General features: G+C 50.7%; 1 protein-coding gene and 1 pseudogene across 2 annotated transcripts; one reads left to right on the top strand and one right to left on the bottom strand.

Moving 5' to 3' along the window:
* The first annotated feature begins 1,474 nt into the window (after positions 1 to 1,474).
* On the top strand, positions 1,475 to 5,516 carry LOC308254744 (cardiotrophin-1-like). The gene is made up of 3 exons (XM_080681135.1): positions 1,475 to 1,537; positions 2,731 to 2,849; positions 4,919 to 5,516. Exons 1-3 carry the CDS (start codon positions 1,513 to 1,515, stop codon positions 5,375 to 5,377), a joined length of 603 nt encoding a protein of 200 aa, XP_080537261.1. The 5' UTR covers positions 1,475 to 1,512; the 3' UTR covers positions 5,378 to 5,516.
* A 1,062-nt stretch (positions 5,517 to 6,578) lies between these two features.
* Positions 6,579 to 9,089, bottom strand: LOC308254774 (cardiotrophin-2-like; annotated as a pseudogene). Its single transcript has 2 exons — positions 9,054 to 9,089; positions 6,579 to 7,129 (listed from the first exon to the last, which is right to left on the bottom strand). The product of its transcript is annotated as a cardiotrophin-2-like (transcript).
* Between the last annotated feature and the right edge of the window lie 15,586 nt (positions 9,090 to 24,675).

Raw genomic sequence — 24,675 nt, 5'->3', positions numbered from 1 at the left:
AAAGGATCATGTCTTGGTTGATTTGAGGCTGTTTGCCAGCAGATATGACATCTAAATGTGTGTTGTGTGTGTATTTCAAAGGTATGGGTCTGTTTGTTTTGGTGAGACTAGGTCCACAGAGGTTAAGGTATAGGAAGATGGTTATGGCAGCATTTGGGGAACCAAATTGCTGGGGTAAAATCCCAGCTCTGGTTGTCCAGTCACCCTGGATAAGTCACTTGTTTCTAATTCCTCAACTATAACAGGAGGGTAAGTTAATAAGTGTATAGCTCTTAGAACAGTGCCTTGCACATTGTAAATACTCAATAAATATTCACTGTTAATAAGTATGTGAGCCCAGCTGGAGTGGCTCAGTGGTTGAGCATTGACCCAGGAATCAAGAGGTCATCAGTTAGATTCCTGGTCAGGGCACAAGCCTGGGTTTCGAACTTGATCCCCAGTGGGGGCCTGCAGGAGGCAGCCGATCACTGATGTTTCTCACTCTCTCATCGATGTTTCTATCTCTAGCTCTCTCCCTTCCTCTCTCTCTAAAAAATCAATAAAAACATATTTTTTAAAATGAGTATGTGATTGTGGACCCTGTGAACCATCCGTTTTCATCATACCTGCTGTGCTCTCTGCCAGTAATCCCTTTTTTTCTTTCTTCTGGCAATATCCTTCCAGACACACAGCCTCTTCCCAGTCCCTTCAGTCACTTTACCTGCTGTTATCTATGGTTTCCCCCATCAGACTGTGAACTCCTCAGGGAACCAGGAAGCAAGTTGGGTCATCTCCGGGTCCCAGCGCCCAGGACAGACTGGGCTTTTGTGTGCACCAGGTTAGTGGAGTTGACATGTGGGTAAGACCCCCCCCCCACACACACACACACACACACCTGTCTCTGAAGCTTGTTCCTGTGTGAGAATGAAAGTCTATATGCAGTCAAAGCAGGTGTGTGAGCCTGGTAAGGTGAGTTGAGCTGGTGTACCTGTCCCTCTCCTAGTAGGTGCAACGGGAACAGAGAACATAAAGTATCTAAGAAAGGAGGTGTACAGTATGTCTGGGCAGGTGTTGCCCAAGCCTTAGAACCCCCTCTCCCCCTCCTTCCCAGCCAAGCGAGAGTGCCGGCGCATTCCTGTCCTGCCAGCCCCACCCTCTCCAATCAACCCCGGTTTTCTCCGAAAAGCAGCCCTGGGGCCAAGCATTGTCCCAGACGGGAGCCTGAGCCTCCTCCTCCTGGCGTGATGCAGGGCTGCCTCCCGGCGCTGGTCCCAGTCCTCCCCCGGGGTCGAGATCCCAAATCCACCATGCAGACAACCTGCTACCCCCCTCAGGCCCCTTTCTCAACTAGGCGGAGCAGGCAGTGAACTGGACTCCGGGACAAGGAATCTTGCCTGGGGCGGGAGAGGTAGGGGGAATTCTTTGGGGTTTGAGCCCTGATTGGCTGCGCCCGGGCCCGCCCCTACCCTTTCCCCCCTTCTCCCCCTCTTGGAAGGGGGGCGTGGAGGCAACCGGGATCAGCCTGGGGCCAGCATGAGCCGGAGGGAGGGAAGTCTGGGTAAGGGGCTAAAGTGTGAATGTCGAGTGCCCAAGGGGAGCAGTGGTCTGAAGGGCTGGAAGCTGGGGTCTGGGTCCCCGCTACCTTCGGGTCGGGGAAGGGAGCGGCCTGAGAGGGGGAGAGCAGGGCCCGGGTGTCAGGTAACAAGCGGTTATCTGTGGGTGAGCTGTGGGAAGGTGCTATCGCCGGAGTTCAGAGGAGGCTTGGGGCTGTACCTTCAGGGACGTGGGCTCAGGGGCTAGATAACCGGTTCGAGTACACCCTGGGGGAGGACTGGGGTCGTGGCTGAGGCTGTACCCTGGGTCCTCTTTGAATACTGGCAGAGAATCAGAGCTGGGGCCAGAGGGAGTGATAGAGTTAGGAGAGGAAGTCTTTGGGCCACAGTAGATAGTGAATGACAACCCGAGACGAAAGTCAAGGCTGATAAAGATAGGAATAGGCGGTGGGAAACTCAGGCGGGGTGGGGGTGGGGGTGGGGGTGGGGCACCAGGATTGAGAAGCCAGTACTACATTACCCAGCCTGCCCTTTGCGCGTGCGCGGGGCGTCTCGGGAAATGTAGTGCTTCCCGGGCACCACCTTTCAGCTTGTGTTTAGGAAGACTGGTCGCTGATTCAATTGATGCTGTCTGGTCCCCAGCCCAGCGCCTTGCGTAAAAAGGCTATCAGGGAGGGAATGGGATTTAAGTCTCCCAATCTGTAAAATGGGCTGAAAGGCGCATTCCAGTTTGAAGTTCTGTGTTTCAGTGATGTTGAATTCCACCAACAATTACAGAGGTACAGAGGTATGTGAGCCCTACCCTCAAATGGCTCCCAGGATGAGGCCAATTCACACACATAAAAGAGCCATTGAAAGAACTACCTTGAAAGTATGAACAAATGGCCTTAAGAAGAAGAAAGAAGTTAATTTAAGGGAGGAGTGAATCCAAGGCTGCACTGAGGAGGCAGTATTTGAATTTAGCTTTAATAGTATTTCAACAGTGATTTGAGGACAGGGAACACATTTCATGCAGAAAAAACATTTGGCAAATATCTGGTACCTCATTTTCCCTCAGTTGGAATGGGACAGAGCTTGCCTGGCTTAAAAGTTGGAGAATTCAGAGCTGAGCTTCTGGGTTTGGGAAGAAAGGGCCAGCCCGAAGTGGTCAGGAGCAGGGGTTTGGCCTGCCCTCATTCCTCCCCCCTTTTCCCACCAGAAGACTCCCAGGCTGACTCCTCAATCTCACCCCTTCCTCTCTTGGAGGCCAAGATCCATCAGACACACAGCCTTGCCCGCCTCCTCACCAAATATGCTGAGCAGCTCTTCCAGGAATATGTGAGTGGGGATGGGTGTGGGGGGGCCTGGGGATCAGGGAAATACAGATTATAGGGTTACTTGAGTACCTGTTTTCTCAACCTCATTTCCCAGCTGCAGAAATTGGGGCTCCAAGAGAGATCAGTAACTTGCCCTAGGCCACACAGCAATTGGAGGAGGATCATCTCTGTTCCCCAAATGCCCCTTCATCCACCTAAGCTTGGAGGCTCCCTTCTTGATGCTTAAGACAGGCAACCTGAGAGTGCAGAGAACTCTGGTCTGGGAGTCAGGAAAGCTAGGTTCCAGACTATGTATGGGTTTGTCACCTCACTTCCATGAGCCTTGGTCTCACCAACTGTCAAAGGAATCAGTTGAACAAGATGAGATGTGAACTCTTACTTGTGCTATGCAGAGAGGCCAAGAAGGGGTTTCAGTCTGGGTCAAAAATTCCATCCGCTGGGGACTTTTACAAAGGAGGGAGATCTGCCAATATCTTTGGTTGGGTAGAGGGCCTGCCTAAGGACAGAAGAAATTTCCCCAAATTTCTATAGTGTAGTGGAGGGAGGGTATAGTTTTGAAGCAGACAGACTGTGGGCCTGCCAATCTTACTGTGACCTTGGGCAGGAATGAGAACATGAAAATAATGATGTAACAATTATTAGGTAGTGGGATAATAGAATCAGCTTTGTCGTCCTACCAACTTTCGTTCCGATTCCAGTTCTGCCCTTTCCTGGATGGAGGACCCAGGTCAAGGCACTATACTTATTCAGCCCCAGAATCCTCATTTACAAAATCATAATTACATCACACCCATCATTGGGAAAATTAGGAATAGTGTGCTTAAAGCAGCAAGCACAATGCCTGAACCAGAGGCAAGATGTTAGCAAAGGATAAATGGTATTGTATAGCAGTTTTACAAATTACAAATCACCTTTAGCTTTTATCTGTTCACTCATATGATAGTTATTCATGAAGCCCCTGCTGTGTGCCAGGCAGGTGCAGAGGTGGGAGAGGGGGCGGGGGGGGGGCGGGGGGGGGAGCGTGAAAAAGACTAGTTCCTGTACTATCTTTCCTGTTTCTCTGGAGATCCCTGATAGGAAGACAGAACAGGAGCTGTACCCACCGCCACCCCCCCTCCCCATTCTACAGATGACACTGAGGCTCATAGAAGGGAAATGGTTTTGTAAGAAACTGAACAGTTAGTAAATGGAGACAGGATTTGCACCCTACTGCAAGCATGTCAAACTCACGGCCCACGGGTCGCCCACAACGAATATTTTTGCGGCCCAGCCAATATAACGGTATGTAAAAAACGTTTTAATAAAAATTTTGTAACTTAATTTTTACAATATCCTGTTATACATAATTATTAATAACAAACTACAGTGTTCGCTAATGACTGTGTTGCATTCATTTCCCTTACATGCCTTACATGCAGGCGCCCCATTTCTCTCCACTAATATTAGCAGCGAATATTTTAGCAGCCGATTGCCACGTTAGACTTGGACTGACTTGTTTGGTGTGCGCAACAGGAAATATTTCGCTTTTGGAAAACAAAAAAATAGGTTTATTTGTGTTACGCTTATTAATTTGTGCAGGTATCCAGTGTCTGGGAAGTTAATGTTCAAGAAAAAATATTAATTTTTATTAAAATTTTCTATTATTTTATGCTAACGATGACTCATTTATTTCAGCCCTTTGTATTCAGCATGTCTCTATCGAAATAAACCTACGTTTCTATGAAAATTGAAGCTTTTGTTTTTTTGCGGCCACATACACTTACACCTTGTTTATTTGGCCCGTGTTAGCCTTTGAGTTTGACATGCTTGCCCTAGTGTGTTTATTGTGCCTTTCCCAGGGGCCAGGACCTGACTTAAGCTTTTTAACATGCTCATAACTACCTTATGAAGTTGACAGTGTTATCTCCATTTTAGAGATAAAGAAACAAAGGCACTGGTGTAAAGGTCACTTTTTTGGTTGTTTTGTATTATCACAAACACAGACGGAATTTGTCCTTTGCGAGATGGGGAAACTGAGGCCCCAGGGAGGGGCGGAGTTCCGGGAGCTCATTGACCGGCCTGTCTCCACAGGTGCAGCACCAGGGAGACCCCTTCGGGCTGCCCGGCTTCTCGCCTCCGCGGCTGCCGGTGTTGGGCTTGAGCGCCCCGGCCCCGGGCCACGCGGGCCTGCCGTTGCCCGAGCGGCTGCGGCTGGACGCGGGAGCGCTGGCCGCGCTGCCGCCGCTGCTCGACGTGGTGCGCCGCCTGCAGGCCGAGCTGAACCCGCGCGCGCCGCGCCTGCTGCGGCGCCTGGAGGAGGCCGCGCGCCAGGCCCGGGCGCTGGGCGCCGCTGTGGAGGCCGTGCTGGCCGCGCTGGGCGCCGAGCCCCGCGAGCCCCGGCCCGAGCCCGCCGCCGCTGCTGCAGCCGCCGCCGCCGCCGGCGTCTTCCCCGCCAAGGTGCTGGGGCTCCGCGTGTGCAGCCTCTACCGCGAGTGGGTGAGCTGCACCGAAGCCGACCTGGGCCAGCTGGTGCCCGGGGGCCCCGCCTGAGCGCGGGCGGGTCCGCAGCTCGCCGTCACCTCCCGCCAGCTGCCTCCATGTCTCTCCATCTCTCTGCCTCTGTCGTCTGTATCTGTGTTGTACGTTCTTTTTTTCTAGGGACCTTCTCGTCTCAGTATGTGACTTTCCAGTTCCGTCACACTCTTGCTTTCTCCCTCTTTTCTCCATCTCTTGGGTCTGCCTTTCCCCCCCCCCCCGCCCCCACCTTTACCCAAGTGACTTGGAGGTCACTTGTCTCCCTTTTTTCCTCACTCTTATCTCCTCTTGGCCCCGCAGGAGCATGTGTGCAGCTCAGCCTCAACTCAAGGAAGGGACACTTTGTCACTCTGTTTCCCTCCGCCCCCCCACCCCGCCCCAGTCCATCCACTGCTGCCTCCCCCCTCCCACTCCACCTCACCCCACCCTGCCCTCCTCCCTTTATGTCCTCCCCCTTCACTTCCCTCCGCCCTATCCTTGCACCTCCTCTTCCTCCCAAGCCAGGTCTGTGAAGAAAAACAATAGACACCTTAAAAGAGTTTCATTTCTGAGAATAAATTAATTTTTTGTAAATAAAATGTTAAAAAATAAAAAGAACACTAAAGTTACCAGTAGATATAGTTGTTGAAGATGGGGAGATGCCTTGAGGAGAACAGGATCCTGGGGTGTCACCTGGGCCCAGACATACTAAACACCACAGTACAATGGCAATGGGTTCCTGAGAGCCTGGTCAGGGATGCCAGCCCCGAGGAGGACCTGTATGTGTCCCGAGCAGGAAACAGATGTGATACGGTTCCTTCGTTTAAGAATCGAACCTCCATTGATGAGGAAGTGAAGCCCCTGAAGACAGGAAGTTGTCACCGTGGCCACAGTCAGAAAAGGAGACCAGGGGAGGAAGTGAGCTCCAGCAAAAGGAAGAGGCCTGTCTGTTCCACAGTGCCCGCATCTCCCCACAGGAAGCGAGGTAGAGACTGCAGGCCCCTGCACCTCCCCACAATGACAAGAAGGGGCGGCCTCAGGAAAGCCCAGGAAGGAGGCCAATGTCCATTCCCAGGAGAGGGGGAGGGAAGCCTCTTCAAAGCAGCACTTCTCTCCACCCAGGAAGTGGCCACCAGACCCCTGGAGTGATGATGCATGGGATGATAGCCATGGCGTCCCACCAGATCTGGGAGGGAGGCCTTGGGGCCTGGGAAGGCCCAGCCAACAGGGAATTGAGGCTGGTTCCCAGGAAATATTCCCATGACATAGCACACTAACCCTGTCTGCTAGCCAAGCAGCAAGGCAGAGAGGCCAGAAGTGTTGCAGCCTCTGACAGGAAGTCCTGCCTCCTCTCTCCAGAGTACTTGCCCTTGAGCAGAGCCAAGTCCCTCAGTTCGGTCTGTCAAGTGGCCATATTCCCGGGTCACTACATAGCCTCGACATTTCCTCTCGAAGGCTGAGGCCCCAAAGGTGACAAGCCCGACAGTGTCCTCTTCGGGGGGGATTGGCAGGCCCAGGGCAGTCATGATGGCAGCCACGTTGCCCAGCAGGCCTTGGGCCCGGAGCCTCGCAGCCCCCAGCTGAGCCAGCAGGAGAGGACTGCCAGGGTTCAGGTAGCTCTGGTCGTCTCCCACAAGCTGAAGGTGCTGGGTCAAGGCCAGGAAGGACCCCTGGGCACGGCCCAGCCACTCCCCGTCATCCAAGGCATGCCAGGTCTTGAAGGAGACAGCAGCAGATGGCAGGGGCTGAGAAGCCAGGGTCGCTAAAAGGGCTGCCCTGGTACTGGAGCTGCATGAGGGACAGAGACAGAAGTGAGGGGACCAAAGGGTACCCTGAAGCTCCCCATGATTTCTCATCTGCCTTCTATGCGACAGCATCTTCCCAGATGGAGTTGCCACCCACTACACCTCAGAGAGTCAGTGAGATGTCCTAGCACAGGGCCTGGGCTCAACTGGCTTCCATTTTAGCTTCCTCCACATATAAGTTGTGCAAGTCTGAATCATGGTTTCAATAATTCCCATGTGGCAGTATTGTCATGAGATGATAAGAAATAACATATATAAAGCCCTTAGCACAGCACCTGGCATATAATAAGAGCATCATAAGCCACCACTAATAAATAATAAATGTTAATATCATGAACACAGATTATGTTATTTATTATAATATTTTCTACCTAAATATGTATTGACAATGTAGTTACAGCCCTATTTCTTTTTTTATTTACAGCATTTAGTTGTTTGTGTTTGTTAATGTTATTATAATCTATATACATAAAAGCCTAATATGCAAATTGTCCCCTCGGAAGTTCGGGCGTTCCATCACTAGCTATGACATGCACTGACCACCAGGGGGTGGCATGGAATGAAGGAAGGCCCCGGCCAGCAGCCGGAAGGCCCCGATTGGCCCTGATCACCGGCCAGGCCTAGGGACCCTACCTGTGCACGAATTTTGTGCAACAGGCCTCTAGTCAATAAATAATTGTTGATATTAATCTCATTGAGTGCCTTCTCCATTAAAAGTTTTTTTAAATACATTTTATTGATTTTTTACAGAGAGGAAGGGAGAGGAATAGAGTTAGAAACATTGATGAGAGAGAAACATCGACCAGCTGCTTCCTGCACACCCCCTACTGGGGATGTGCCCGCAACCAAGATACATGCCCTTGACTGGAATCGAACCTGGGACCTTTCAGTCCACAGGCCGACGCTCTATCCACTGAGCCAAACCAGTTAGGGCTACATTAAAGTTTTGCATCCACAAACCTACACCCACAGAATCTTCGTGCTCACTGATAAATCCCCTCATTGATAGATACATCACCTAGTCCTACATCCCCATTTCACAGGAGAAACAGGCTCAGGGTGCCCAAAGCTACCAGGGAATGGTGGAAGGTGTAAGACTAGAAACTAGATTTAGCAACTTTACATGGGCCTGGAATATAGGATAGTGGAAGAGTCACAAACTCCTGAGGTTCAGGGCCAGGCAGGTCATGTAACTTGGGGAGGAAAGCAGGAGCTTTGGTCAGCAGGACTCCTGTGCCTGTTTTAGACAGGCATCATGTTCAAAACTGAACAAGCATTGCACGGCCCCCACAGGAAACAGACCTGGTCAAGAGGCTGCCAGTTTGAACTTCCAGACAGTTGGAGGATGTGGGGAGAATTGGCATTGAATATCACAGACCTGGTTTAAGATCCTGGCACTTCCAGGTATTGCTGAGTGATCTCCAGCAAACTATTCACCCTCTCTCAGATTCCGTTTTCTTATCTGTAAAGTGGATTATAAGTCCCTGTCTCAGAACTTTCGGAGAGGTCAGTGAGATAATGGGAGGGAGTGCCCTGCAGGGCATAAGGATCAAATAAGCAACACAGCCTGATGCTTGTGGAGATAATCATGATGCCGTAAAGCCCTCCCTCTGGGTGCTTCCTTTGAATCTTGTAACAGTCCCGAGAGGTCAGCAAAGGCAGGATCATCAGCCCATTTTGCAGATGAGGAAGCCAAGGCTGGGAGAGAAAGAATGACTTGCCCAAGGTCACCAGCCGTCAGTGACAGTGTTCATGTGGGTGTGTCTCTAGTTGACAGAGGCCCTGTACTCTCCAACCCAGACCCATGCAGGAACCTTCCCCTGACCTTGCTCTTTTCCCTGCACAAAGCAGGGCCCGAAGGGCATTGTCCCCGCCCCGCACTCCCTCTCATGCCCAGCATCACTCACATACGTCTGCAGGAGCACTGACGTATTCTTCTGCATGTAGAGGACCAGGCTATAGGCTTGACTGATGGGCTCAGCTGGGGAGATGGGGGCCCCCAGACTGAGGGGTGGCCGCAGCAGGGTCAGCAGGCAGAGGGGGGCTGGCAGAAGGCATCAGAGGTCAGCACCAGTCCCCAACTCCACCCACTGATTCATTTACTCCTCATAACCTAAACGGAAACAGCCCTTGTGGCCAGCAACAATCTTGTGTATCCAAATCAGGGCAGAGTAACCCTGAATGTAGATTATTTCCAGCCCAGAAAATTCCCTTGAACTCCAGATCCATGTGATCAACTTCCTGCTTGACATTTTTTCTTAGATACTAATAAGCACCTCAAACTCAAAATACGCACCACTCAACTCTGGACCCCCCTCCCCCAGTCTCCCCCCATCTCTGATAAGAGCACTTCCCTTCTTCCAGTTGCTCAGGTCAAAGTCATGGGGTCCTCTTTGGGGCCTTCTTTCCTCTCCACACCAGCCCCACAGTAAATCCTGTTGGCTCTGTCCTTAAAGGTAGCCAGCACAGGTCTGTGCTCCTTGAACCTAGTGCTCATGACAAGAGTATATTCACTTTGCGGAAATTCATTGAGCTGTACACTTGTAACGTGCACTTTTCTGTATGTTTGTCATTTGCAATCAAACATTTTAAAAGATGAAAAGAAGTATCCAGAATCTAACCACGTCTCCCCTCCGGCTGCTACCACCTGAATCTCAGCCGCCAGCACCTCTCACAGGACCATTACAGTGGCCTCCCCGCTGGTCTCTGCTTCCACCCTTGCCTCCCCTCACCTTCCTGCAACCCTTGAGTCCAACTAGATCCCTCCTCTGCCTGAACCCTCCCATGGCTCCCAGCTCACTCAGAGTAAAGGCCAAAGTCTTTGGTGTGGCCGGGAAGGCCTGGCCCCTCTGCGCTAGCTCCTTTCCCCCTTGGGCCTGCCAGGACCACCCCAAAACCTCCCCAAGGCTGCCTCCTTCTTGTACTCAGGCCTCAACTCATATATCAAAACCTCTCCCTCTCCCAGATTTATAGTCTTTACAGACTCTCATGCTACTTGCAACTGTGTCGTTTATTTCTTTGTCTATGTGCTTGTTGCTGTCTCTCTCCCTAGAATGTTGGCTCCAGGAAAGAGGAAACCCCACCTGGTTCATTCACTGCTGGTTCCCCAGCACCTAGCATAGAGCTTTTTAAAAATTGATTTTGAGAGAGAGAGGAAGGGAGAGGGAGAGAGAGATGGAAACATCACTGATGAGAGAGAATCATTGATCTGCTGCCTTCTGCATGCCCCCTACTGGGGATCGAGCCCACAACTTGGGCATATGCCCTGACTGGGAATTGAACCAGTGACCTCTTGGTTCATGGGTCGATGCTCAACCACTGAGCCACATGGCCAGGGCTAACATAGAGCCTAATATTTGTTGACTGGATGAAGGCTGTCATGAACATCCTTACCCCAGCTCTTTGGACACAGTTGAAAGTGTGAATATGGGATTAGAGGGTACACTCATTTTAAATCTGATTAAATGCTGCCGAACTGTCCTCTCAGAGATCAGGCCCAGGTTATGTTCCCACCAAAGGTATGAGACTCAGAGAGGGGGGCGTTACCTAAGGTTGCCAACAGAAAGCAACAGAGATGACTGGCAAACGAGGATGGCCTCCTTTATTCTCCTTTCTCCATTCCTGAGTTCCTAGTAGTTCAGAACCTTAGGGAAGGCCATTCATTCATTCATTCATTCAACAAATTTGGATCATTGCACTCACGTTCTATCACACAGCATTCTGATTTACTTATTTATTAAATGTACTAGAGGCCCGGTGCATGAAATTTGGGCACAGGGGAAGGGGGTCCCCTCAGCCCAGCCTGCACCCTCTCCAATCCGGGACCCCTTGGGGGATATCTGAATGCTGGTTTAGGCCCAATCCCTGGGATCCGGCCTAAACTGGCATTCAGACATCCCTCTCACAATCCTGAACCGCTGGCTCCTAATTGCTCACCTGTCTGCCTGCCTGGTCGCCCCTAACTGCCCCCCTCTGCCGGCCTGGTTGCCCACAACTGCACCACCCCCCCCACCGGCATGGTTGCCCCTAACTGCCCCCACTTCTGGCCTGGTCACCTCTTACTGCCCCTCTGCCAGCCTGGTCGTCCCCAACTGCCCTCCTCTGCTGGCCTGGTCACCCCTAACTGCCCTCCCCACAGGCCTGGTTGCCCCCAACTGCCCCCCCTGCTGGCCTGGTCACCTCTTACTGCCACCCCCGCTGGCCTGGTCGCCCCCAACTGCCCCCGCCTGCCAACCTGGTTGCCCCTCACAGCCCCCCTGCCAGCCTGGTCGCCCCAGGCAGCCTGCTATTCAGTCCTTTGGTCATCCCTCACCAACCCCCCTGCCGGCCTGGTCATAGGCAGCCATCTTGTGAGGGTGTGAGGGTTAATTTGCATATTACCTCTTTATTATATAGGATTGTCTGTGTACAGAATGAAATCTCCATGAGACCATACATAGATTTTTGTCTATTTGTTCACTGCTCGATCCCCAATGCTTAGAGTATTACCTAGCACTAAATAGTCACTCAAACACTATTTCTTGAATGAATGAATGAATGAATGAATGAAGTCTTCCATGTGTAAGGATTTGGTGGTTCTCCGTAGATGCAAAGACAACCAGGCACAGCTGGGCCAGAGGGCCCGGCACTGCCCCCTCCCCTGCTGGTCTCTGGGGCCCCATCCCCTCACTCACCCAGAGAACAACTCATGCTCTCTCCTTGGCTCCTTCTTCTGCAGTCTCGGGGTTGTTCTGGGGCACCTGTCCTCCTGTTCCTCAGATGGCTTTATACCTGGGGCTGAGTCCTGGGGCTGCCCAAGAGGGAAGGAGGGAGTCCCAGGGGGAGGGGGAGGCGGAGGAGGTGCAGGAGCTCCAGAGGCAGGGAGCAGGCTGGGCAAGGGACACTGAGATGACATCCTAGTCCTCTACAGCCCCCCCCAAATTCGACCTTAAACCCTGGTTGCTGGGAGGGAGGGGGTAAGGGCAGGGAGGGATTATAGGGGACAAAAGGGCCGCCCGGTTCCCTGCAGCTCTGCACGTCCTGGGATCCAGTTTCCCAGAAGGAGGTGGCCCCCTGCTCCACCCCACATGGACCCAGGCATCTGGCCCTGGTTCCGGAGGAATTTGCAAAAGGGACAGGAGGGGTGGCCTGGGAGCAACACCGCCCACACCCAGGTGCACCCTTCAACATAGGAGTGAGCACACGTCTGCACACACATTAGTACATGGGCACACACCAGACATGTACACACACTTTCATCCGTTCATTCATTTAAGTATGTATTGACACCTACTGACTGCTGGACCTGTCCCAGGTGCTGGGATGGAACAGAGAACAAGTCAGACAAAAATCCTTGCCCCTCTGGAGCTGACACTTCACGCCTTCACACATGTATCACATACACCCAGCCAGGCCTGCACACATTACACAAGGAGAGCCTGTGTATAGATGAGTCCACGTGTCCACACAGATGCACAGATACATGAGTGCATAGCCACAACTGAAGGCCTCGCCAGCGGTGCATTCACGGAGCAGACACGAACATACTTGGGTGTATACCCACCATGGCATGTGTGTGCACACAGACACACATGCAGCAGGGGGCAGGAGTCCTGAGATCGGGCCATGTCTTGGTCTTTGCTATCCTGGGAGATCTTGGGCCAATGGCTGCCCTCTGCCCAGGCACAGCACACCCAGACACACACAGACATGCATCTGAAGCCCGCCCTGCTCCAAGCCTGTGCTAGAGTGGGCGGGGGGGACAGGTGCTGGGTCTGGTCCCTCTCCAGCGCTTTCCCAGTCTCTTCATAAGGGATCATTGTTCAATTCTCAGCCTCCGAGCCGGTCAATCAGACGCCTCCCCTGCTTCCATCCAGTTCGGGATTGGAATACTGCTCTACCCTCGCCAGTATTGGGGGCTGGAGTGGAGGGAGAAGGCCGGCCCCCTTCCTGCTTAGGCAGGAGATACATCTGCTCATTCATTCATGTATACATGCCACCAGCAAATACTGATGGAGTCCCTACTGAGTGCTGGCATCAGTGAGTAGTCGGGCAGGCCAGGTCCCTCCCTTACTGGGCGCGCTCCGTCCAGTGCGGGAGACCAACAACAGACATGTGAACTGATAAAAAAATTTCTTGAGGCAGCAAAGTGCAGAGGAGAAGCCAATATAAGTCGATGTGATTAGCTGGTGGTCAAGGAGACTCGTAAGGAGCCTGAGGCCCAGAGGGGTGTGGCTACTTACCTGGAGTCACAAAGCAAGATCCTAGACTCCTGCCCCCCAGCTTGGGAGCTGAAGGAGGAAAGAGGTTGAAGGGAAGATGGGTTCTGAGGTGAAGGATCCTAAACTGAGACTCCAAGGCGAGGTGTGTGTGTGTGTGGGGGGAGGTGCCAGGGCTGCTAGACAGGACCTACACTGGGTGGGCGGTGATGTCAGGGGATTAGACTAGGCCCATTGGCTGGCTGCACTGAAGCATAGGCAAGGCCAGGTAGTGGAGGAGGAGGAGAGGGGGCAGGAGGACAGGAGGGCACCAGGGGAAAAGGGAAGCAGGCAGCAGATCAGGTGTCATTCACAGGTGAACAGAAGGCAGACCACCCTCACTGGCCACACCCTCTCCCACTTCTCACAGGGGCTTCACTTTCTCTTTCTGGACCCCCGGGTGCACCTTCCCCGGAATCAGCCCCCATCCCAGGCCCAGCCCCATTGTCTTGGCAGAGGTCACTAGCTCTGCCACGCTGGCCAGCCCACCTGTCTCCATCTCTATTTTGTTCTCACCAACAGCTGGTGCCTGAGGATCCTAGCAACTTAGGAGACAGCAGACAGGTGTAGACCCTGACTTTGTCTGTCACTAGCTTTGGCAAGTTACTCACCCTCCCAGCCTCAGTTTGTTTCCTCAACTGGAAACTGGGATGATAATATCCACCTCCCAGGCTTTCACCGACTCCGCCCACCAAGTGCCCTGGCCCCTGCTATGACGCCTCTCTTGGGCCCCTGAAGGGTTTCCCCAATGGTACATAATGCTTCCTCAGTGTCCCACGACTCCATGCTTGGAGCCCTACGCCCACACATGAGCTCCCAAGAGATCTGTCCTATCCATCTCCCAGGTCACTCAAGCATGACCCCAGTGTCACCTGGCAGGTCACAGCCTGAAACCCGTTCAGAACAAATAATCATGATCTCTAAACCAGACCCTCACTCTGGCCCCAATATTAAGTCCAACTCTATCCCCACCCCTAACTGCACATCGTCACCCCTCCTTCTCCAGGCAGAGAACAGCGCGTGCAAAGGCCCTGAGGTGGGAGCATGCTCAGCAGGTTTCAGGACGCGAGAGAGCAGAGGTTGGTGCTGGTGAGATAGAACACGACAGGGAAGAGCAAGGGTTGTCTTGCCCCCTCCTGACACCCCCATCCCTTTCCTTGACTCCCCAGTGCCCTCAGGAGAAAGTTCCCATTCTGTAGCCTGGCCTTCGAGGCCTTCTGTAGGGAGGGGTTATAGGGTTAAGCCTGAGACTGACCTGCTGGCAAAGTCGCAAACAAATCCCAGCTTGGAGGGCACAGTCCTCTAAGCATAATTAAGCTTGATCTTGTGACTGCTCCCTAGATCTTTCCTGGGTAGCTAATGGGCTGTGGAGGGGCAGCAAGTGCTGCCAAAACAGGTGAAACTTACAAGAACATTGTAAATTACCTTGTTTTCCCCTGAGTATAAATAAAGCATCAGCTTTGCACTCTGGATCTGTTCTGTGGCCTCAGCCAGGCACAGAAGATCCATCAAGTCTAGACCCAGCTTATTCTCTTTGTCTGTCTTTTTCTTCATCCTTCACTGGCCCTCCCTCAGGCTCGCCGAACCCTTGGCTGTGTTGGCTGGCGCGTCACAGCCTTCAACCCCCAAGTCCCTGTGCACCCTCAATCCTTACTTCTTGCTTTTCCCCAACTTTTGCCTCAACTACACAACCAGCTTTTTTTTTTTAAATCCTCATCTGAGGATATGTTGTTTTTTAAAATGTTTTTTAAAAAATATATTTTATTGATTTTTTACAGAGAGGAAGGGAGAGGGAGAGAGAGTTAGAAACATCGATCAGTTGCCTCCTGCACACCCCCTACTGGGCATGTGCCCGCAACCAAGGTACATGCCCTTGACTGGAATCGAACCTGGGACCCTTCAGTCCGCAGGCCGACGCTCTATCCACTGAGCCAAGCCAGTCAGGGCTGAGGATATGTTTTTATGGATTTGAGAGAGAGAGGAAGGGAGAAAGAAGCATTGATGTGAGAGAGAAACATTGATTGGTACCCGCCCCGACTGGGGATCAAACCTGCAACCTTTTGACATATGGGATGATGCTCCAACCAACTGCACCTCCCGGCCAGGGCTACACAACCTGCTCATAAGACCTGCTCAGTACCAGGCCTTTCTCCGGGGCTCCTCCCATGTTGAAAGCGCTCCTGCCCCTCCCTTACCTGGCACAATCCTTCTCACATTTTCAACTTCAACTCGGGTTTTGCCTCCTCTGGGAAGTTTTCCCTCTCTCTGCCCTCTCTGGGCTCCCACAGCCCCCTCTGCACCTCCCGTCCATTCACTGATCACCCCACACTGTAACTCTCAGTCTCCTAGTCTCTCTCCCTCGCGTGACAAGAGGCAGAGACTTGTCATCTCCGGATCCCCAGAACCAGACGGTGCCCAGAGGAGGCGCCTCAGTGAGCGTGGGATGAAGGAAGAAAGGCAGGAGTAGGCTGGTTGCAAGGCCCGGAGTGGGCTGCTGAGAGGAGCAGCTGCTGAGAGGAGCGCCTGGTCTCGGGGACCCCTGTGCCAGGGCCTCTTCCGGATGGGATGGCGGCTGGAGGCACAGCGAGAGCGCATGGAAGAGGCGCCCAATGCGGGATGGGTGGCGAGGAGCACAGGCTACATCGTCTGCCCCTTGAACCTGCTCAGCACTGTCCCGAGGCTGGGGAGAGAGGGCCCTGCCCTCCTGGAGCATGTGGCCTCCTTCATCGTTGGCACTGACAGATCTCGTGGGCGGACTCGTCGCTGGCATTGTTCTCCATTCACGTTTCCTTTACAAACCCCACGGAATGGGCAGCACTGTTTCCCATTGTACAGAGGAGGAAACTGAGGCACAGCAAGGTTAGTGATTACTGCAGGCCACACAGCTGGAAGGGACTCTCCCATTATCACCACCTCTAGTCTCCAGGACTTGAGGCTTTCTAGTCTGGGAGACCTACCCACCGTCTGTGGCCCTGGGTTCCCTGAAGGGGTTCCTCTGACAAGGGGTGCCATCCCCGTTTCACTGAGAAGAAGAGGAAGGAAAATCACCATGTTTGTCAGCCTCTATATGTTACCGGCGACTTTATACATAGACATTATTTCATTGAACCCTTGTAACCACCCTGGGAGGCAGGTTTACGGGTATTAGCTCCACTTGTACAGATGAAGCTCAGAGAGGTTCGGTGACCTGCCAAACATCACACAGAGAATGAATTATAGAGGCCTTAACTCAAGACTGGCTCCGGGTCCAAGCCGTCCCCTGCCATCCCCAGACACGGCTCCTTTGCTGTCCCAGTCTCTGCACCACCACCTGTCAGATCAGCCCGTTGCTGTTGCTGCCCAGATGAGCTAACCTAGTCTCCCCCACCATCACCCGCCCCCTCCCCCCCCCCCCCGCCCCGCCCTTGGCAGTCTCTGGAAGCCAGCCAGCTTCACCTCTACAGCCTGTACGGCCAGGCCATCCTTGATGGAGCCAGAGAGAAAGGCTCCTTAGCCCTGCGTCAGGAGCAGAGGCTGATGGGGAGGGAGTTGTGGGCTTGTTTCAAATTGGGAGAAGTGAGTTAGAGCCAGCAGGGCTGTCCTCCACTCGGCAATCACAGACCAAACTCCCACAGTGTGACCTGAACTCACAAGAAATGACACATGAGGTGTCTAGTCAGATAAGCAGCCCCACCGAGTGGCAGCCACTCCCTGAAACCGCCCGGGACTAAGCCTGCAGCAGAGGCGGAGCGGCGAGCAGGTCAGTGGGACATAGTAGGAGCCAGGAACAGACCCAGGGAGACGTGGCGTTTAGGGTGTGCTCCTGGGACATTTAAACTCGGGGAGAAAAGAAAGACACTGAGGGAGGACGAACTATTAAATGAGCGGTTTAGGGAGAGGTGGAAAGTTATATGGGAAAGTTTGAGTTCGATCCTGTGATGCGGGATGTCCCACCAGACCCCTAACTCACAGCATGCCTGTCCCCACCGTGTGCGTGTGGGCAGCTGACTCTCAGCTGCCTCCTGCTCCCTCAGACCATGGGCCCACCTTACGGCACAGGAATGTGGTGGTGGGCACGCTGCCATGTGCTGCACCGTCAAGAAGCTGCTGGCTTGCTAGGGTGAAAGGCCAGGCTCTGGAAGCGCAGCTGAGAAAACGGAGAGGGGAGAGGGCGCTGCGCATCCTCAGGGCGAGGCGGACAGCCAAAGGTGACTTAACAGCGCGTGAGCCTGGTACCCCAGTGTGTGAGCCTGGTACCCCAGTGTGGAGGGCAGGAAGGGACTAGACCTCGGGGTCTAGAGTCAGAGTAGAAAAATTTAAAACAACCACTTGGAAAGGTCACCCCCCGCAGGCACTATAGAACTCCCCCGTTCCATAAATAAAAGAAATAGTTTCTGCCTGACCACCACTCCCCTACCTGCCAGAGGCATTACAGAGCTGTCTCTGTAACAAACAACCCATATAGGGAAAGGTCCGGTGTAGAACTTCCTCACTGCGCGAGCGAACCATATTAGGAAAAGTCCAGGACAAAGGGGTCCCACATTCGCGGGTCATTCAAAGGGGCCAATCAGGGAATGCCAGGCCATGGTTATATAGAGGGAAGGGGTATAAAGGAAGGGACTGCCCCTTTCAACGGGGCTCTCGCCAGGGCACTTGCCTGCTGCTGCGTCAGCTACAGCGGGGCCCAGATTCGAATCTGCAATAAACTTTTCCCTGTTTGATCCAATTGGTCTCGGTGGTCTATCTCTGGGGGACGCGCTCCGTTACACCCAGGAGTGGAAGCAGGAGTGGCCCTGCTTACCGTCACTCCCAGTGACCTCCTTGGGGAACCTGTGCTTCCAGCCCCCCAACTTGAAACTCTGTGGGTCTAGAAATCCCAGTTCCCAGAGTGGGAGGCACATTTCCACTGGGGACATGGCTTGAGCCCCAATAACTTCAGAGCGCCACCTGGTTGGTCACTTTGGTCTCCTGGTGCCAATACAGCAGCAGGAAGGAAAGGCCTTGCCACACGGCCTGGGGTAACACACCCAGGTCCTCACGGAGCTAAAGCTGCTGCAGCGTGATGGGGCACTCAGGTGATCCATTGTGACCTCTCCGGACACCCAGGCTGAGTTTTATTTTAAGGAGGCAAGTTCCAGGAACACGGCCTGAAGGGCGTGGTAACTAGGGACTCAACCCTTCAGGGATGAGGGCCAGAGTCAACCCACCACGCAAGCTATGAGACAGCGGAGAGAAGCCAGCTGTAGAAGGAGGGGGGGCGGGACGGGAGGGGAGGCTAGATGAGTGAATGGCAGAGGAAGGAGCTGATATTAGTTAAGGCTCTAGAACTAATTCTCCTCTTCTACGTTTACCCAGAAATTATGACCAATCGGAATGCTGCAGGAGCTATAGCTGGATGGAGTGACCTCCTTGGGAAAGCAAGTGTTCTGAGCTGCCCCCAGATCCCTTTCCAATAGTGACCACCCGCACCCCCCCACCCCCCGCTGTCCCTGCCCCTCCTCATGGCAGACCTTGCCCAGTGTCTGAATGGTCTGGATGCATGAAGGGCCGACTCCTTGCCTCCAGGTGGAACTAACTTGGTGGGACAATTTGGGCTCCATAACTTTGAGCCCTATTGCTCAGATTTTCCTCACTGCCCTGTCCTGATGGCCTTGTTCTCCTTCTTCTAACAATTCCCTAGGCACGTGGTCAAGAACTCCCATTTTGGGCTCTGTTTCTCAGGAACCTGATCTAAGGCAGATTCCGTCCTAACACCATTTTAAAAATGTGTTAAATGTGAGAGAGATCTCTAAAATTACTAAGCAAAAATATAGTAAAATACTTTAAAAGGTTGGGCTAAGAGAAAGCCTTCAAAAGAGAGTCACAAAACACACTTACAAAAGTAAAAAGTTAAAGGTTGATAAATTTAAAGGCATCTCTCTCTTGTTTTTTTTTTTACTATAAGTGCACACACATATTGCTGTGATTACTGACACGCACTCTCTCCAATACAGAACACGAGTGAGTCACGCTTCCACTGACACTGTCATGAATGTCCTGTTGATTTGAAAACATGTCCACATACTTTTTTACATGCCTCCCTTTGAAAGGAGTGCAATTCTCATGCCCTTGAACGTGGGCTGGTTTTAGAGATTCAACAGTAACAACCAGAACGTGGCAGAAGCAACATGTGACTTCTGAGGCTAGGTCATAAGAAGTGTCTCTCTTGGACTTGCTCTTGGAACTCAGGTCCCATGTGGTAAGGAAGCCTAGGCCACATAAGAGGACATGTGTAGGTGTCTGGCCGACAGCCCCAGACCAGGCCCTCAGCCAACAGCCAGCAGAAATAGCCACACATGTAAGTGAATAAAGCTTTAGATGATTCCACCCCCCCCCCCCCAGCTTTCAAGACTTCTAGCTGAGACCCCAAACATGGTGGACCAGAGACAAGTCATCCCTACTGTGGCCTGACCGAATTCCTGACCCACAGAAACCAGGAGAGATCATAAATGATTACTGCTGTTTTAAGCCACTAAATTTAGGAAGCAAGAGATAGCTAAAACAAGGACTGAAATATATGGCATAGAAATGAAGAGCAATGAAATTGCACAGACCCAGTAGTAATTTGCAGGAAAAATCCAGACAGTTCAAAATACAAAGTAAGCCTGGCCGGCGTGGCTCAGTGGTTGAGCGTCCACCCATGAACCAGAGGTCACGGTTTGATTCCCAGTCAGGCCACATGCTCAGGTTGTGAGCTCGATCCCCAGTAGGGGGCATGCAGGAGGCAGCCAGTCAATGATTCTCTCTCATCATTGATGTTTCTATCTCTCTCTCCCTCTCCCTTCCTCTCTGAAATCAATAAAAATATATTTTAAAAAAAAACAAAGTAAAACAAAGGGGGTCTGACATTTCAGATTCCCTACAATTTCTTGTATTCAACATTTCATATGCAGTCGAGCTGATTTTCCCATAAATATAGTTTGTTGTCTTAAATATATAAAGATTCACATGCAAAAGAAACTTCTGTTTGGCAAACTGTAAAAACAGGTTGGCTTTCCTGTGCAAGGACTTGAGCTTGTACAGCAAGCATGTCAAACTCAAAGGCTAACACGGGCCAAATAAACAAGGTTTAAGTTTTTGTGGGCTGCAAAAAAAACAAAAGCTTCAATTTTCAATGTATAACTTTGGTACACTAATAGCATTATTACATATCAAACAGATTATTTTATTTTTTACTTCTCAGCAAAAATACTCCAATTCCCACTTTTCTTGGAAATTTCGATGTTCGTCAGCAATTTTTCATTTATTTTTACTACCACTTGATTTCATAGAGACATGCTGAATGAATACAAAGGGCTGAAATAAATGAGTTAATCATTAACATAAAATAGAACATTTTAATAAAAATTTATATTTTTTCTTGAACATTAACTTACCAGACACTGAATACCTGCACAAATTAATAAGCATAATGCAAATAAACCTATTTTTCTTGTTCTCTGAAAGCGAAACATTTTGTTGCTCACACCAAACAAGTCAGTCCAAGAATAATGACGTGGCAATCGGCTGCTAAAATATTCGCTGCTAATATTAGTGGGGAGAAATGGTGCGCCTGCACGTAAGGAGTGTAAGGAAAATGCATGTAACATGATTATAGTAATCAGTCATTAGCAAACGTTGTAGTTCTTTATTAATAATTATGTATAACAGGATATTGTAAAAATTAAGTTACGAAATTTTTATTAAAACGTTTCTTACATACCGTTATATTGGCTGGGCCGCAAAAATATTTGTTCTGGGCCGCATGCGGCCCGTGGGCCGCGAGTTTGACATGCTTGTTGTACATGCTTTCAGTAACACTGAGTGTGCAAGGATATGTGTGAAACCATCCCTAGGCCTGATTCACCCTCACTCTATCTACAATGCAAACTCTTCCTCACCAAAGAGAGCAAATCCATGAACCAAGAGACGGAAAGGGAGCATCTAGGCACAGCAGCCTGTGAAGGAAATACTATGTATCTTACAGATGAGAAAACAGGTTCAGAGAGATGAGGTCACACGTGCCCCACAGCGAGTGGGAAAGCCAGGTCTCCAAAGTAGGCCTACTTGATTCCAGATTTTAGTGGAAGAAAGAATCCACGGATGCTCTTACAAATACAGGTTCCTGGTCCCTCCTCAGAGAGTCAATAGGTCCCAAGGAGACCAGACATCTGGATTTTTAAAAGGGGCCATCCACCAGGGCATTCTCGGTCCCACTTTGAGGGTCACTGAACTAAACGAACAACTCTATCCTCCGTACAGAACCAGACCTTGCCCCAAAAAAGGAGACAAAGTTGGGGAACTGTTGTATGTTAGAGAGAATGACAACAGGATTAGTTATTTATCACTATGCAACTGATTGCCCCCAAACCTAGTGGTTTAAAATAACATTTATTCGCTCCTGCTGGGCAGCTCAGTTGGTTAGAGCAGTGGTCGGCAAACTGCGGCTCGCGAGCCACATGCGGCTCTTTGGCTCCTTGAGTTTTTAGCAAAGGCCAGCTTAGGAGTACCCTAATTAAATTAATAACAATGTACCTACCTATATAGTTTAAGTTTAAAAAATTTGGCTCAAAAGAAATTTCAATCATTGTACTGTTGATATTTGGTTCTGTTGACTAATGAGTTTGCCGACCACTGGGTTAGAGTGTCGTCTGGATACGCCAAGGTTGTGGATTTGATCCCCTGTCGGGGCACATGCGAGAAACAACCAATAAATACATAAATAAATGGAACAACAAATCAATCTCTCTCTTTAAAAAAGCAATAAAAAATAAAACCTTTATTATTTCCATTGCTGTGGGTCAGAAAACTGGGCTGAGGGGCTCTCAAAGGGCTGCACCAGTCAAGGTCAGGGCTGCAGTCTCAAGTGGCCGAAGAATCTGTGTCTAAGTTCACTCATGTGACATTGGCAGGATTCCGTTCCCAGCGGGTGGCTGGTCTCAGGACCTCAGTCTCCCCCGCCCCACCCCCGGCTGTTCGCTGGAGGCTGCTCGCAGTTCCTGGCCACATGGACCTCTCACAACATGATGTCAGAGGAGCCAAGAGGAGCCAGAGAGCGTGCTAAGAAGATGGAAGTCACAGTCTTTTATGGCCATATCCTAGAAGTGACAGTGCGGGAAACCAATCCTTCTACCACTAATAGAAAGATGTGGCCAGGAAACTGGGAAGGCTGGTCAACAACCTTAAATGTTTTAATCACTCACTGTTTAGTTGAAACATTGTTAGCTGAAGCAGCCTCCAACTCTGTTTCTCCTATGTAAATTTCTGTTATTGGAATTTCCTGCCTAAAGGTTATGGGGTATCCCATAGTCTCAAAAAAAGGGATGGCAAGGCCAAAGCAAAGGGTAGTCCTTCCACTAGAGTTGGGCTCCCGCCTGGCCCCCAATATTTCCAAATTAATACTTTTCCAAGTCTCTTTTCATTTGTGTGCGGCCTTCTCCAGAACCCGAACCCTGAACAGGAACCCTGAACCACGCGGGACGTGAAAGGGGTTCCCACATGACAGCTCACCCCTTTTGCTGAATCTGTTCATTATAGAAGTAAGTCACTAGGTCCAGCCTATGTGGAGGGGCGGGAAGACCAGGATGCCGGGAATATTCCGAGCCATGTCAGATGCCGTCCACTTCAGCAACAAACGCAATGTGTGGACCTGGTTTCTATAAACCAACTGAAAAGAGACATTTATGAGATAATCCAGGAAATTTGAACATGGATTATGTATTAGTTCGTATTAAGGAATTACCATTATTTAGTAAGATATGACAAAAGTCTCTGGTTGTAATTCCTCATATCTTATAGATATATCTGAAGAATATTACAAGTGAAATGTTATGATGTCTGGGATTTGCTTTAAAATAATGCAATGGAGATAGGGGAGGGGGATGAATGGGGGATTACTGAGTTAGTCCTATGTTGATAAATGTTGACATGAGTAAGTGTTACATGGATAAGGGGTTTCATTACACTGTTCTACTTTTATGTTTTCAAAATTTTCCATAATAAAGAGTTAAAAATCAAAGTGAATTGAAACTAAAAGCTGTACACTAAAATTGAAATAATATACAAATTCTAAAGCTGTTGCATATTGACTGTATTTTAATTGTTAGAGAAAACAGTAAGAGAGAAATATTTCAGATGGGGAAAGATAACCATAAATGTGAAAAGGCAAAAAAAAAAAAAAAAAAAAAGAGCAGGGGGGCAATGAAGAAAGAAAGAAACAAAGACGGAAGGAAGGAAGGAAGGAAGGAAGGAAGGAAGGAAGGAAGGAAGGAAGGAAGGAAGAAAGGAAGGAAGGAGGGAGGGAGGGAAGGAGGGAGGGGGGGAGGGGGGAGGGAGGGAGGGAGGGAAAGAGGGAGGGAGGAAGGGAATCAGCCCTCTATGAGAGGCAGCTAACTCCTGACTCTAGCTTAACCAAAGAAAGCAGGGAGATTCAGGTCATTCTAGTGAAAGAGCATGTTGGGCAGTAAATCTAAGTCCTTGGGGGTTCCTAATATCTGTGAAGGAGTAGCTGGAGTTTAGGGGCTGTCCTGGGCCCAGAGGGATGGAGAAGCTGAGCCCATTTCAGAAAGGGGATGGAGGCAGGAGGCCCAGAGGCAGCTGGTGTTCGGGCTCTCCACTGTGCTTTGGATGTAATGCTGTGCAGGATGCCATTGTCTTACAGACCCTGCCTTATGGGGAGAATGAATCCCACACCCTCACCTCTAGACAAAGGCCTGACGTTCCCTTCTCATTCTGGATTAAGACAGGAGTTTTACCTCATAGATGCCTAGCATGAGGCTTGGCATACAAGAGGTGCTTACTATTCATTTATTCATTCTAGTGGTAGTGGTCCTCAATCAACCATTTAGGCATATTTGAATTTTCCAGAAAAATTTTTTTTAATATATTTTATTGATTTTTTACAGAGAGGAAGGGAGAGGGATAGAGAGTTAGAAACATCGATGAGAGAGAAACATCGATCAGCTGCCTCCTGCACACCCCCTACTGGGGACGTGCCCGCAACCAAGGTACATGCCCTTGACCGGAATCGAACCTGGGACCTTTCAGTCTGCAGACTGACGCTCTATCCATTGAGCCAAACCGGTTTCGGCTTTCCAGAAATTTTTAAAAATATTTTTTTATTGATTTCAGAGAGGAAGGGAGAGGGAGAGATAGAAACATCAATGATGAGAAAGAATCATTGATCAGCTGCCTCCTGCATGCCCCCCACTGGGGATGGATGGAGCCCACAACCCTGGGCATGTGCCCTTGGCCGGAATCGAACCTGGGACTCTTCAGTCCGCAGGCCAATGCTCTA

The sequence above is a fragment of the Plecotus auritus genome, assembly GCF_963455305.1.
Source record: "Plecotus auritus genome assembly, chromosome: 7".
In the NCBI taxonomy this organism is placed as follows: domain Eukaryota; kingdom Metazoa; phylum Chordata; class Mammalia; order Chiroptera; family Vespertilionidae; genus Plecotus; species Plecotus auritus.
This window is presented reverse-complemented; position numbering and strand designations above follow the sequence as displayed.